The following is a 16417-nucleotide window of genomic DNA, read 5'->3' as shown; positions in this document are numbered from 1 at the left end:
CATATGTCATTGTAAATTTTTTTTCAATACAGGTGACCACCTTTATAGTTATAGATGAGTGAAATAAATGAAGAGACTTGCACCATTCCTAGCACTTGTTACCAATGTGTGAGCTACATGAAGGGACCTGTACTTATGCCTGGCACTTAGCGCATTCACATGAGTAAGCTACACGAAGGGGTCAGTACCTACACCCAGCACCCGGTGGGTACAAACAGAAGCTACAAGTAGGGATTTGTATCTTCACGTGACACTTCTATCAAGACTTTTGAATAGGATTACCAAAAAGACATTCTTATTAAAGTCCCAATTATATTTTATGTATCTCAGTTAACATTCTAATTTTACAGGTAAGCGACACCAAGTGTACGTGCATGCTTTAAGGAACCAATTCATGCCCTTTTTGCCAAAATGCTATTTTAATAAGTTTATTTTATAAAATAAATATTAAACCTTAAAAATTTTATCGAACGTTAAATTTCTTCAATTCAGTGGTGAACACAAATAATTGTCTATATTTTCAAAAACATTTTAAAGATAGAGCTGTATTTCTTCTACACTTAATCTCCCTTTGAAAATAAAAAGCCATAGTCAAATAAAACAAGAATAAATATTACCCCCTTATCACTAATACCTCATAGAATTGATGTTGATTTTTACAAAAGAATGCCAAGTTCATCATTATATTCCTTAACTATTCATTTAAAGAAATCAAAATTTTAAATGGGAGACATTCCCATATTTAAGTACAATAATGTCTCAATGTTCTGAAAAGAGATCAGCCAATGCCAGTGCACTCATGTAACAAGTGACCAAAGCTATATATTTTTTGTATTAAATAATTGAATTTATTGGTACATTTTAGGGATACAGTACAGTTACATTCATTGTTGGGATCTTGTACCTCTACATGACAGGTCTTGGTTCTCATTTTTTCCCCTTGTCCCTGCCCTCCCGTCACCCCCTCCTCCCCTCCCCATTTACAAACACTTTATTTCCATCTTCATTTTCTCACATTTTTTTCTTGTCCCTTATTACCCTTCCCCTACCCATCCCACCTTCCCTACACCTTTAGACCTTTTCTTCCCATTTCACAATGTCAGTTATCTCATTAGGATCTTATGTACTATTACAGTTTATTCACACCAGAGAAACAATTCGGTATTTACACATGTGTAAACACCAAAGCCTTATTTTTAAGGACATACTTCTATGAATGGAAACAAATGATAATTATCATTTAACAGATGTGGTCTGTGACCACTCACCTCAGGTGTTTCCATTTCAATGCCCCATCCAACTTTAACTGCTGTACCTGCACCCCTTTGACTCAAAGATTTTTCAGAAACCCCAGAAGGCTACTGCTGATTAAAGAGTATTACAAGTCTCTAGGAGCATTCTTTAGCCAATGATGGGAATGATGTCAAGTCCCCAACATCCTGGTCCCCTAGGGTGTGAAAATTCTGACTGCACATTTAATACTATTTCCCAGATATCTCCCAAGGAATTAGTTTTCAGTTGTTCACTGTGGCAGATGCTGTGGTAAAGCACTCTTTACTGATTTCCTTTCATGGTGTATCTCATATCCTGGCTTCCCTACCACTATTTCTTGAGATCATGTAACAAATATGTTACTTGGATTTGAATTCTTATTGAGGATTTGTTTGTTAGGAAATGCAAACTAAGACACATGTTTACAATTTCCCATTGTTTCATGTTAATTATAGATTATTTTAAGTCCAATATATACATATATCATGTTTATGCTTCTAGCTATAAAAGAGGCATTTAAGTATAAATATACTGTAAATTATATATTACTATGTATAAGCATATAGTTATGTTTTATAATTATAAAAGTAAAGCATCACAGGTTTCATCTTAGATAATTCTGATAATTCTCACATTTTGAAAAACGAACAGTCATGTTCACTATGGAAAATTGAGCAGATTTACTACTCTGAGTAGCACTGCTTTTTATAAAACAGTCTGAACAAGTTAACTTTAGTCACTCAAAGCTGGTGCTATTTGCCTTGTTTTCTAATAGAGTTTTTAACCATTTTAAATGTGATTTTAATTGAATGGAAAATTATGAAACTTGTTAACATGATGGCTGTGGTTTATTTGAGGTAATACTTAATTACATTGATCTTATAAATTGCCATTTTTATTTCAAAGTGAAGCACAATGAAGATCATATGCTGCCAATATTCACTAAATGCTTTTGTAAAAAAATCAATAAAAGATGTAAACAATAATTTTCATTTAGATATTTAAGTTTTAAAATTGTCTTCCTGTATATCATGAGAATCAGCATGATACAGAAATTAAGAACTGGGATTTAGATACAAATAGATTGTTTGAGCCATGATTTTCACATCATTTTGTTTCATATATGCAGTAGCTCTCATGAATCTCAAGGATATAATACTTAGCATAAAAGTTAATTTCAAAAGGTTAAACTGTGTATGACTGCATTTATACAACATTCTATAAATCAGAGAACTATAAAAAGATGGAGAAAAGATTAGCATTTGTTGGGAAGGGCAGAAATTACAATGTTAGGCATGTCTACAAAGAATCACCATAAAGTAATTCTGCAGTGATGGAGAAGTTCTGTATTTTGGTTGTGGTTTAAATTACATTCATCTTACACACGGGTTCAAACTGCTTAGAAGCACATGGAAATACACAAATGTAAAAATATTTAAGATGGTGTAAGGTCTCTAGTTAACAGTATTTTGTCAATACCAAATTCTTTGTTTTGATATTTTACTAAAGAAATATAACATAGCATCATTGGGGAAATTTGAGGAAAGGCTTTAAAGAACTCTTAAGTATTAATTTTCCAGCTTCCTATAGTAATACATGCATAGCCATGTATACAGTAGCACGATTCATACTTTCTAAATATTTAAAGCAGCCCATATGTCCATCAACAGATGAACAGATGAAAAACATATGATATTTACATTAAATGGAGCACTATTCTGCCACAAAGATAAAATTGAGTCATTTTTAGGAAAATAGATGCACCTTAAAACCAGAATGTTAAGTGAAATAAATCAGACACACAAGCTTAAATATTGCATGATTCATCATATATGAGAAATCCAAAATATAAAGCGCAACAAAATAAAATACAGAAAAAGGGAAATAGGGAGATAAATCTTTCTCAGGTGGGAAGGGAATCAAGAGAGGCAGGAGGGGGGAAGGAGGAGAGAGGTGAAGAGGCTGAAAAAGAGAATTAAGTTCTGCTCTGTACATGTACCAAATCCACACAAAGAATGTAAACATTATGTACTGCAAACATGTACTAATAAAAAATAACTAAAATATAAGATTAAAGAATTTGCCAGAATTTTATACACAGTGAATGAATATTTGATATGTTTTATGGAATTATTCCTAATTGTAAGATTGGATAATGGTGTCATGGTTATGATTTTTATCATTTAGTGATTAGCAGGAAATATTTACAAATAATACAATGCCTGGGGCTTTCTTTAAAATGGAAGTTGGGAAACATGAGAAAATGAAAAAATGGAAATAAAGTATTTGTAAATAGGGAAGGGAGGAGGGGGTGAAGGGAGGGCAGGGACAAGGGGAAAAAATGAGTACCAAGACCTGTCATGTAAAGGTACAAGATCCCAATAATGTACTGTATACCTAAAAGGTACCAAAAAACTCAAGGAGAAAAAAAATTAAATAAAATGGAAGTTGGGGACGGGGTGGTATATAGACAAAGCAGGATTGGCCATGACATGATAACTAGATGATAAGTGCACGTAGATTGTCAATTTTTGGCACACACTTGGAATTTTCGATAATCAAATTAAATCAACGAAACAATCCATTAAATACATTTCTCTCTCTATTTGGCACCTACATATGTTTATCAAATTTAATCACTTCAGACTAACTGAAAATTTCATATTCTTTTTTTGACACCGTATACCTTCACTAATTGTTTGATCAATGCAGAGAAACTAGGCACATATTCTGTTGTTGAAACTTACTAAATGGTTAATTTTAGAAATGTTCCCTATAGGGCCAAGGATTTAGCTCAGTGGTTCCGCTGCTTGCCTCACAAGCACAAGGACCAGAGTTTGAACTCTGCTACCTGCTACCAAAAATAAAAAAAGGAAAGAAATGTTCACCATATATCAGATAACATAGACATAATTTTAATTTTCAAATCTTTGAAAAGAAGTCATTTAATCCCCTTAGACTAAGCAAAAAAACCCCAAACAAACAAACAAAAAAACAAATGTATGATCATGCAGGCAATGACGTACATGCAGCATGAGCATTATCTTATTTCTTAGATTATGCGGATTCTTAGATGAAAACTAGAAATAATTTCCTCAAACAGTATTAAAAACTTTATTGTTTCTGTTTATTAAACTATGCCTATGACACTACTTAATTATTGTTGGATGGAAAGGTCTAGAAATCACACGGGCACCAGGAGCTGTGTGTTATAACAACATGCCCTTTGTGCCTGTGCTATTGAAAATACATAGTACTAAATGGATTATCTTCCAAAGTAATTGGAAGGTTGTTTTTAGCCAGAAATCTCTTACTATAAATACATGTGAATTGTTAAAGAGAAATTGTCCTTATTGGATAAATTTTCAAAATTGTGCTTGACATTTACCGTAAGTGTTAATAAAATGATCACCCTAACAATCTTCTGTATAAATGGTCCACTTTATGTGAAAAATTTTTTAAGTTGAACCCAGAGTTTACCTTCTATTTAATTTTGTTCATTTTAGTTTTCACCATTTTTACAATATCTTATGGCTGATAAAAGGTTCCAAAATCTCTATGTCAAATAAACTAACATCAAAAGCCTTGAATGAGTATATTACTTAAAATGACATGTACCCGCACAAATCACTCTATGGTCATTATATGTCTTTTCTATAATTCCTTAATATGAAAGGGGAGCAATTCCTTATTTTCCCGTGGTGTGGACAAACTTGCTGTTATATTCCATATTTAAATTATTTTACTAGAGGGCCAGGGATTTAGCCCAGTGGTTCCGCTGCCTGCCTTGCAGGTGCAAGTACCTGAGTTTAACTCCCAGTACAAAAAAAAACCCCAAACAAACACAAAATTATTTTACTAGATAAAAGGAAAGTAAAACAAGATAGAGTAGAAATTAGCTGACTTTTTTTGAAAGGCAATATAGTTATTTTTTATCTGTGATCATGGGTAAAACATTTCCTCTTCAGTAATTTAGCACTTTGAGTGACCTAAAGGATCCCTGATTATTGCCCTTATAGAACTCACCTGGGGTGGGTGCTCAGTGGTTCTGGTGCCTGCCTCGAAAGTGCAAGGACCTGAGTTCGATCCCCAGCACCAACAAAAAAACAAAAAAACAAAAACTTACCTGTATTACTAATGTCGCTTTGTATCTCTTACTGTACATTTTGGGTTTAAATCCTACAGTGATGAGAATTCCTTTACTGTAAGAAGGAGGAAGTTTTCCAGCCTCAGGTTTTACAAAAAACTCTCGATCACTTCCAGGTAGGAAGGAGGCAGTGAATTGCTGAGGATATCTGTAATAAAAGTGTGACTATTAGCCAGTTAAATTTGATCATTATTTCATTTATTTTGTGAGAATTTGATGAATAGAATTTTAATTCCATTGCAGTTGGCTGAGAGCTAAACATTAATGCTGAATGCTTATAGAATAAAAGGAGACATTTTAAAAATTACTGAGATGACATTCTGAGCAGGATGATAAAATCCTGGAGATTTTTTTTAAAGCATATCTTATATTCATAGTGTACCAAGAAAAAATGTATGTTCTTATAAAAACTGGCACAATTAAATGTCATTCATGAAAATTAAACACTTATAAAAAAATTATACGTAAATGACCACTAATTCTATTAAAAATCCTTTGTTTCTACTATTTTATTATGATATATTTGTATTCTCCTTTAGTTTTCCACTTGCTAAATGAAATGAAAACACTTTTCATTCTCATAAAAAATTCTTAGATCTAAAGATAGGTTACTACGATATGAAGTAAACTGAATGAAATTTAAGATTCCAGTGACTATCTTCATATCAAGATTGACTAAGGGTTGGGGATTCAGCTCAGTGGTTCTGCCACCTGCCTCACAAGTGCAAAGTGCCGACTTCGATCCCTGGCATCAAAAAAAAAAAAATGACTAGATTTGAGATGAAGACTGTGAAAGAGGTTGAGGACATTTTTGGTAGAATAAAGATGGATAAAAGTCAATGCATGAGAAACTGTAAATAAAATATTAAATTTGACAGGGAAGATGCACATAAAAGGTCAAGTATGGCTTTTGAAAACAGACTCAAGAATGCAACAAAGAAGACATGGGAGATTCACATTAGAACAAAAATGAACTAATTGACAAATATTTATTGAGTATCATGATGGAAAATATGAAAACACGGCTTTTGGATGTGGATGGCTTGAATTGGAATCAACTCTTGGTGCATACATTAAGGAAATATACTTAATCTTTCCAGGTTTCAGTTTTATTATGTGTTAATAACCATAGTAAAGTCATTATATCAATTCCTGACACATGGTGAGTGCTCTGTATTAATCAGTATTTGTTTAGTCATGATTATCATTATTGGTGTTTAAAAAATATTTTATAACCAGTGGTAAGAACTGATGAATGTTCCAATAAATGAGAGATGAAAAAGACAGAGTGTCTAGGAGGATTACATCAGCAAGAATAGAAAATAGGAACTCATAGGTCCTCCTTCCCCCAGTGGAGATGCCAATTCAGAAATGATATATGGAAAAATTCCCTTTGTGAGAAATTCAGAAACCATCTAGCAGTGTCTGTATCACAATTTAGCAAGAAATACAATGAATTCAGTAGGAAAATTCTTGGCACATTTCTGCCATCGCTTCTTCTCTGGAAAATGTGTCACATGACTGGGAAAAATACCTCTCTCTTAGCTCGTGTCTGAGGAAGAAAACAGAAGTGATCTCACGAAGTGGGTAGTTTCTCATGAGAACTGGGTTATGACTTGCCTCTATCACACTGCTGATGGACCTTAGCATCCTCTAGCTGTTGAGGCTACTGAGAATCAAACAAAAAGTTGGGAGATGAAACATGAATTAAATGTTTTGAAGAATGCAACACAGAGAAACAACAGTAGAGTGAATTAAATCCAAGAAAGAATCCCTTTACTTCAAGGCAGATCATTAAAAAATATCTAGTCAGAAGAAGAGAAAAGGACAAAAAGGGTTGAATAAAGTATATACGGTTGGAAGGATATTGTTAAAAGAGCTAACATTTGGGAAGGTGACATTAGTAAGATAATACAGAAGGAAATCCAAGCCTTCTTTTCTTCCACAAAGAGCAACTATTTGTGAGAACGATGATTTGTCTGATACTATGGTTTGTCTCTTTCAAAATTCATTTTGAAATTTAATCACCAATGCAACAGTGTTGTTGTAAGGGTCTAATGGGAAATGATTAGATCATGGGATGGATTAATGTCATTGTCATAAGAGTGGATTAGCTATCAGAAGAGCAAGTTGTTGTTAAAGTGGAACATTCTATTATTATTATTATTATTATTATTATTACTATTTATTTATTTATCTTTTTGGTACCGGGGATCTAACTCGGGAGCTTGTGCTTGCAAGGCAGGTGGAGGTACCACTGAGCTAAATCCCCCCTGGCCCCACTTCATTTTTTTTTTTTTTTACTGGATCTTACACTTCCACCTTTAGCCATGTTACGATATAGAAAATATCTCTTCCAGATGTTGTTGCCATGTTCTTATAATTCTCGGTCTCCATAACGAGGAGCAAAATTACATTTATTTCTCTATAAAATACCCAGTATGCAGTGTTCTGTTACAGCAGCAAAAGTGGATTTAGACATCTGAAAAAAATCTGAAAGTAACGGTTATAAAGGAACTGTTTAAAGCAAACTGAGAGAACTGAGTTCAAAGCAAACTGAGAGAACAGACAGACTACTCAGCAAAATCAGAAAAGTAATACACAAACAAAACTAAAAGTTCAATACCGATAGACAGTTATTAAAAAGAACAATTTGGCAGTTATCCATGAATGGAAATAAATCTGGAAGAGCTCAGGAGCCCTACAACAATGTTACAGTAATTGGAACAAACAAGAATAACTGCACAAACGGGTATCACCCTATCCTCCAGGAAAACACTAAGCACAGAAAGAGAACTCTGGCTTGCAAGTCTCTCTAGCACAGAAAAGGAGAATAGGTTAAACAGCTACCTTCCCCAGCATTCTGGGAGCACTGTCTTGGAGAGAAGATTCAGTTCCATACTGTCTTGATCACTGGAGAGACTAGTATACTTGGTGTGTCTAAACTGGAAACAACAAAGATAGAGGCTCCTGATAGCAATCACATAACAGGAGTCACTGTGCTCCCTAGCATTGTGCTCCGCACAGGACTTCATTAAATTTCTTCACTGAGAATGTTAGAAGTCCTCTTAGCCAACATGTTTCCCCAACCACTTTCACGACCGTGGAACCTATAGTATTTGACTTTGACAACTCACATCTTGCTCTACAGAGCAACCTGGTAGCTTTTCCTGCTGAGAAAGCAAAGAGCCAGCACAGCCATCATAGACTTCCTATAGCTTTCACTACTAAAGTTTCTGTAAACTTTTGGCTATGCGGTTTCCAGGTGCCTGAGCCACTTCATCTCTCCCCAGTCTAAATCCATTCCAGTTGTTTCTTCTGTGGATGCTCTGGCTTAGTATCCAGTACAACCAACAAATGCGTGCTTACAAATAGCCCCAAGTTCCCAGTAGAAGATTCCAGCTTCCACTCCAGTGCACCAGCACCTGATTCCTGCAGCCAGGCCAATACATAGTGCCAGCCCCAGCTCATACAGTTACCTGTGCTTTAGCAACTGGTTTTGTCCCCTAAGGTCACTTCCACCCCTTTGGTTAAACACACAGCAGGCTCCTGTAGCTGCACCAGCATATATGCCCCTAGCTTGGGCCTATGGCTGCCCATACATGCAGCCGGCTGCACTCTGTTCCATATATATATATATATATATATATACCAATTCCTCAGATGAATGCAATTATCATGTCTCACAAACATACACTAATAAAAATTGTAAAAGAAGCAGGAAAAAGTTCATGGAAAAACAAGAGAGAAAATTGAAGGAAATAAAATCCGTTTAACCTGTTTAAAAAGTTAAAAATTAAAAACCTAAGCAAAGAAAGTGGCAAGAATGATGGTTTAAGTATGTTCAAAGTGAGGGATGTTAATAACAATGTGTCCTTTTACTGTAATAATGTTAAAAAATCTGAAAATTTACCATATATTTTGATTGCATCTCATGTACTGAACATTATATCTCATAGCCTATGGAGTACTATTTAGGGTAGGTAATATTTTAGGCCACAAAACATATCAACAAATTTAAGAATATTGAAATCATATCAAGTATCTTTTTCCAGTCACAGAGATGTGAAATTTGTAATGAAATATTGAAGAAATTTAGGAAAATTTACAAATATGTGGATATTAAAGAAATCAAAATGGAAATTTACAAATATTTTGAGACAATTGAAAATAAAAACACAGTGTACAGAATCTTAATGGATACTGCAAAATGAATTCTACGAGAGACCTTTATAGAGAAATGCTCAAATAAAAAAAGAGAAAAGGTCTCAAACAATATTGTACATCAATGAACTATAAAAAGAATAGCCTAAAGTTAATAGGTAACATGAAATAGTAAAAAATAATAAAGATCAGAGTAAAAATAAATCAAATCAGATTATATAAATCTATAGGGAAAAATCAATAAGGCTGAGTACTTTTTAAAAAATAATTGACAACCTAAATAAAATAAGAAACAAAAGTATATTGCAGTGGAGCCTTCAGAAATTAAAAAGAATATAAAGGACTATGATAAACAATTATATGAAAGCAAAGAAGAAAATTCAAAGATATAATTTTCTGGAAACATACTAAATACCAAGATTGAATCAAGAAGAAATAGATTGGCAATAGAGGTAACTAAAAAAGATTGTAGTGCTAATTAGAAACTTTCCAACAAAGAAAATTCTAGCACCAGTGGCTTCACAGCTGAATACTACAGAACATTCAAAGAAGAATTAATATCAATAAATACTAAATTGTTAAAAAATAAAACTACTTAACATTAATCCTATAGAAACATGAATAGCAAATGAAGCAGAAGTTTAGCAGAAGGAAGAAAATAAAAATTAGAGCTGAAATGATGAAAATAATAGTATAAATACAATAGATAAAATCAATGAAAGTATGTGTTGTGTTATTGAAAACAGCAGCAAAGTTGATAAATCTTTAGTCTGACTAACTTAAAAAGGAAAATGCTCAGATAAATAAAGTGAGAATGAAAGATACTTTTAACTGGTTACAGAAGTAAAAAGAACTATAAGAGATCCTATGAACAATTTTAAGCCAAAGCTAAGGGATAACCTAGGAGAAATGAACACTTAGATATATTTAAATTACAAAGACTAACTCATAAAGAAAGATAAATGTGACCAGATCTATAGCTAGTAAAGAGATTAAATCAGTAGAAATCCCATGAAAAAAAGTGCAAGGCCAAATGACTTCACCAAAAATTCTGCCATTTTCCAACACTGATCATTCTTAAACTCTTCCAAAAAATGTGGTGAAGTCAATACTTGAAAATTCATTTTATGAGTCCTGATATCAAAAGCAACGATATTACAAGAAAATAAAACCATAAGGTAATATTCCTAATGAGCATAGATAAAAATATTCAACAAAATACTAGCAAAATGAATTGAAAAGCATAAATTGTGATGTAAATGGATTGTCTCTGGGAAGTCACAATTGTTTAATATATGAAAATCAATCAATATGATAAACCACGTTAACAGAATGAAGTAGGAAATTACATGATTATCAAACGGATATGAAAATATCACTGGACAAATTCCCCATCATTTTTGAGTATAACATTCAACCAACTAGGAATGTAAGGAAATTATCTCATAATTTAGATCATGTATGGAAAGCCCACAGGTATAATACTCAACAGTCAAAAGCTGAAAGATTTTTCTGCTAAGATCAGAAACAAGACAAGGATGCCCAGTCTTTTTACTTCTATTCAACATTACACAAGAATTATTAGCCACAGCAAACAGGCAAGAAACAAATAAATATAAGACTTTCAAGTAATAAAGGAAGAAATAAAATTGTTCCTGTAATGTAATCTTATAGACATAAATCCCTTGAGTCTACACAAAAATTATGTCACAAATTCAGTGAAATTTCAGGATACAAAATCAACACACAAAATTCAGTTGCAAAAGATTTTACCTGTTTCTACCATAAAGAAATGATAAATATTAGGACTAATGGATGTGTTTAACTTGATTTAAGCATTACACAATACTTACTCATACATTAAGTTTTATACATCAGTTAAAATACATCTAATAAAAATCAATTCCAATTTTCTACACAATAGGCAAACTGAAAACAAAAGTAATAAAAAATCCATTTATATTAGCTTTAAAGTAGTAAAATACTTTTAAATAAATTTAACCTATGAAATGAAAACTTGTTCATTGAAAACTATGATATATATGAGGTTTCTGAAAGAGTAAGTTATAAAACAGAAAAGAATGGTGTTTGCAAAGGTGCAAAGGAAAACAAGAAAATGAATTCAATGGGTATGACATTTTAATCATGCAAGATAAAAATTTCTAAGAAATTTGTTATACAAATGTTGTACTAATAGTTAGTACTATACTCTACCCTTAAATATTTGTTGAGAGAATATATCTCTCGCTCTGTTTCTTACAACATAGAAAAAAAATGAGACAGTATGTTCTCATTCTTGAGAAAATAAATCTAAGGACGTGTTTTCTACTTACTGATTTAAAGAGAACTGATCAGTAAAAATTTCTTACATTCATTTCAAAATTTAAAATATAAATGTAAGATACATAAAATAGAAATGAATTGCAGTGATTGAACTTGGAACGAAGACCCAACTAGGATATTGTGCTGTCTAATGTTTATTCTTTAATTTCTAATTATTTGATCACTAAGAATTGAGCTTGTGGTCTTAGGCAACTCAGTGCTTCCAAGAATTTTGCTACAATGTCTTTATAAATCACAGTGTAGGTAGCTCCCCAAGTCTGAACTGTGTTCATTATCTTTAAGTTCCAATCTCTTTCACATACCTGAAAAAAAAGAAAAGCTATCCAAAAGCCTAAACAAAACAATTAAACCATAACTAAAAGATTTAGGACTTGTAAAATCCTGTATGTCTAGAGCATAAATATTAGTGACATAATAATTATAGCTTTGGGAACGTTATTCCAGTACTCATGAGGTTGACAGTTGGTGACTAGTGTAGTACAACTCCATAATCTGTTCATGAAGTAATATAGCTCTTTTATGAAAAGTTTTGAAAATTAACTTGTTAGTAAAGAAACTATTTATAGCAGAAGTTTTGAATGTAGTATAATTCTAAAGAGCAACTGCTTGTAGAAAACAATGACCCACTCTTCTATACTTCTAAAGTTGATGCATAGAAATAAAGTATGGGATCTTTGGAAGAAATATCTGCGGCTAGTGGTGAGCTATGCAATTTTTCCTGCTTTAATATGTATATGTATATATGTGTGCGTGTGTGTTTGTGTGTGTGGTACTGGGGATTGAATTCAGGACCCTGTTTCTGTGAGGCAGGCACAGTGCCACTGAGCTAAATCTCTTGTCCTATTTTCTAAGACAAAATTTAAATAAAGCCTTAAAGCTTGTCTTTGAAATAAGAAAAATGTTACTGCATTAATAATGATAGTACCTATCACTATCATGATAATGATAGTAACCTATTATTAATACATAGTATTACGATAATGATAGTACCTATCATTTATTAAACTTCCGAGATATAAAATTTCAATCAAATGTTTTAAATAAATTCAAGAAGAGATTTTAATCAAAATGAAAGGATTTAGACAGGATCCCAAAGAATACAGGGCAGATAGCATCTTGGGACTTAGAACTGCATCCAATATAGTGCACCAAGGAAGAGATATCCTTTTTGGAAGAAAGTGCAAGGCCTGCTTTCTTCACATGGAAGAAATAGACTGATGGACTTGGAGATTTAGTACCAAACCTGACTTGGTGGTTGTCTGCCCTTGATATACAGAACTTGCTGATTATGAACTTCATCATCATTTGTAGGGGAAGTCACTACATACCCGAAGCAACAGTGTTTCATTTTTCACTCATATCCTCTATGAAGATGATACAGGTGTGCTAGCTGCTTCAAGATGTTTTGGAAGCCTGTGTCCCTGTCCAATCAAGAGGAAAGCTGAGAAGAGATGGCACAGTCCTTGAGGAAGTGGGGAAAATGAGTAGTTCAAGGACTTCAGGAGCTCAAGGGACCTGTGGTAGAGCCCTGTGAGTCAGGGAAGGCAACTTGAGAAGGAGAGAAGAATGGCAAATGTGTCACACCTCAAAAATACCCTTCCTAATAGAAGCAGTGTAGGGAAATGTGATGTGCTTGTAGCAGAGAAAAATATGTGTCATTAATGTATATCTGGCCTGTAATCTTCAGTAGGCTCTGGTCAAATGCCTGTCACACAGATGCCCACTAGTGCATATTTATATTCCAGTTTTGTCATTATGTCAGAATGGATTGCCTACTAATATGATGAGCTAAGTTTCTTTTGTTATATAAATCTTTTTAAATGCCAGATTTTAAGCTGACTTTTAAATTACATAGCTTTGATCTCTGTTATTGACACATGGGACTTGCACAGTCTCAAGTATTCATGAGAATCCCTGACACTGTGCTGTTAGAGTTATTGTAATTTCACAGAAGTACCTAATAAAACTACATAAAGTGAAGGTACAGTTACAAGTCACTGTTCCTTGCCCACTACTGAGCTTACTGGTGAATTTTTTCTTAGTCATCCTATACACAATGATAAACACAATGTTTTCATTCTCAAAAGGAGATGAAAATTAAAAATGTCTGCTTTGACTGAGAAAGTGACAGGTTAAAGTCAAAGCAATTTGTAAAAATGATATTCAGAAGAAAAAATGTTGGTCATATTAGAGAACACATTATTGAAGCAATAGCTTCAACTTGTTTATGATGTGAATAGGCCTCTTGTAGGTTATATGATGAAACAAGACAAAGGGTGTGTTGAAATTACTTCACATGAGTCTTGTAGAGTAGGTAGTTAGCTAGAAATGTGCTAGAGTTGGGAAATTGGCAGCAGGCCCCTACGAGAGGATTCTAAAAAGGGCCAGTACTATATTTACTGAGTTTGGAGTCCCTAGGCTTCCTGAGAAGAGCATTCCGTGCTTCATTACAACCCCATTCACTCAGGTTTGCATCTTTTTGCCCCTCATAGTTATATCTTGAGGCACAAGTCCGAGTTAAACTGCAGTGATTCTTTCAACCCAAACAGGCCTCAATTACATATTTTTGTTTTGTGTTCTGATGCCTCCCTCCCAATAGGCTGTGGATGCCATGCTGGTTCCAGTTAGGCCATATAAGTTAAAAAATTCTCCCTCCAGATGTGAGTGTGGAGATTCTCTGTTGATTTGAAAGAGTCTTGTCAGTCATAGACTCCTAACTCCTCCTGAAATTCTAAAGCCTCAAAAAATAAAATCTAACCTTGACTTAAAGATACATACTTCTAGGCCCTCTCCTCTTGGAACCTTTCCAGTGTACTCTCTTCTCAAAAGACTACATTGCTTGGGACCCAGCATGACAGAGGAGTCTGGCAGTAGCTTGCAACTCCATGGTAGGCCCTCCCCGTTGACCCAGGGTGCCAGAGGAGCCCAGCTGCTCAGGAACCAAAAGAGCAGTGCCCAGGCCCCCACCACCAAGAGAAAGAGGTCCTCTATGAGGATCCTAGATTAAAACTGAAGCCGACTGGAAGAGTGAAGAAAATGTGCAATAAAGGCACACCACAGCATCATAGCTGGTAAGTCAGAGAGAACAGCACCTCACATCGGAACCTGGTCTAACTTCAGGGGAAGGAGAGCTGGAACCTGTAGGAGAACCTTGCAAAGTTCAACCCGGCAGGAGGTCAGAGATCTCAACTTGGGCATTGCAGCCAAAAACCAGCCTGAACATCAGGGGACAGCTACTGGCTTGCTGAGACTAACTTAGACCTGCACACTCCTGCCCATGCTGTCTATTGTGTCAATACAGGCACACCCTGAAGGAGGCACTCTATTTCTATTTGTATTTTGTATTTTCAAAGTAAAAGTTTTCTCTTATCTTTAATCATTAAAATATTTTATGTGTCTTTTTTCTCAAATTTTTTGTCCTTTATTTTAATCTTATTTTTCTTCCTTTCTCTCTCTGTCTCTCCCACCTTGATCTCCATTTCTCAATCTTTTTGTTCCTGTTCCTATCCTAATTCCAATTTTCTTTCTTTTCCTTTTCTTCTCTTTTTCCTTCTCTCAGTTGCCATTAATTTTGAAAGAAAGTGATTACAGTCTGTAGCCTCCCTATTGCTGTTACTTTGTTCTGTTATTGGGTGTATTTTATTTTGTCTTCTCCTATTCTCTGCAACAGCTCCCTAGAGTTTGTGTAATTTTCCTGTGTCCTCTGACCTCACTTCTAACCTTTCTCTATCCTATGTATCTATCCTTCCCTCCCCAACTCCTCCTAAATCCCAATCCTGAAGGGTAAAATTGCTATATAGAAGAGTTTATTCACTATAAACCTATTTTGGGCTGGTCTTCAATTTTGATTTAATTCACACAGTTAAAGGTGATAGATTAATAACTACCACAAATTGTCATTTTCTAAGCTGTGCTTGATGCTATTGTTTTGCTGACTGTACAACTTGGGCTAAGGTGTTGTTATTGATCTAATCAGTTGTCTTCTTTGGTATAATGAAGTGATATTGTCTCAGAGACATTAGAGACTCAAAACCTAAATATCAGCTATATCTGGAAGATCAAAGTATTAACCCAGGAATTAAACAAAGGACAGTACCAAAGACAAAAATAGAAATGAGAAAACATTTAAATAAGGCACAAACACAGACTTCCACCTCACCAAAGGTAAACTCTGGGGGAAATGAGGTGGAAAAGCCTGACAGTCAACCATCTGGTCACCCTGAACCGATAGCACAGGAAGTAAAAAACAAACAAACAAACAAACAAACAAATAAAAAAAACAAAACAGATAAATGAAGCTCTAGAAAAATTCAAAACAGAAATAATTTCCTGTATAACCATAGATATGATGAGCAGAATGAAAGGTATGATTAGAGATTCTAGAACAGAAACATTTAAAAAAATGGAGCTCGAGACCATGATGGAAACCATGAATGCCTATCATAGCAAATAAATGGAAATCTTGAATGTCCAACATAGGAAATAAATGGA

General features: G+C 34.1%; 1 protein-coding gene across 1 annotated transcript in view; it reads right to left on the bottom strand.

Annotated features, from left to right (window-relative positions):
* Cfap47 (cilia and flagella associated protein 47) overlaps nucleotides 1–16417 on the bottom strand; it is a 423126-nt gene that overhangs the window by 1774 nt on the left and 404935 nt on the right. Inside the window, exon 63 of the mRNA XM_033760546.1 lies at nucleotides 5399–5567. Coding sequence (XP_033616437.1) covers nucleotides 5399–5567 — 169 coding nt within the window. The remainder of the gene's footprint in view (nucleotides 1–5398; nucleotides 5568–16417) is intronic.

This window comes from Fukomys damarensis, unplaced genomic scaffold (assembly GCF_012274545.1).
Source record: "Fukomys damarensis isolate Sample0158 unplaced genomic scaffold, DMR_v1.0_HiC HiC_scaffold_39, whole genome shotgun sequence".
Classification (NCBI taxonomy): Eukaryota; Metazoa; Chordata; class Mammalia; order Rodentia; family Bathyergidae; genus Fukomys; species Fukomys damarensis.
The sequence above is the reverse complement of the archived record's forward strand: the minus strand, read 5'-3'. Positions and strand labels throughout refer to the sequence as shown.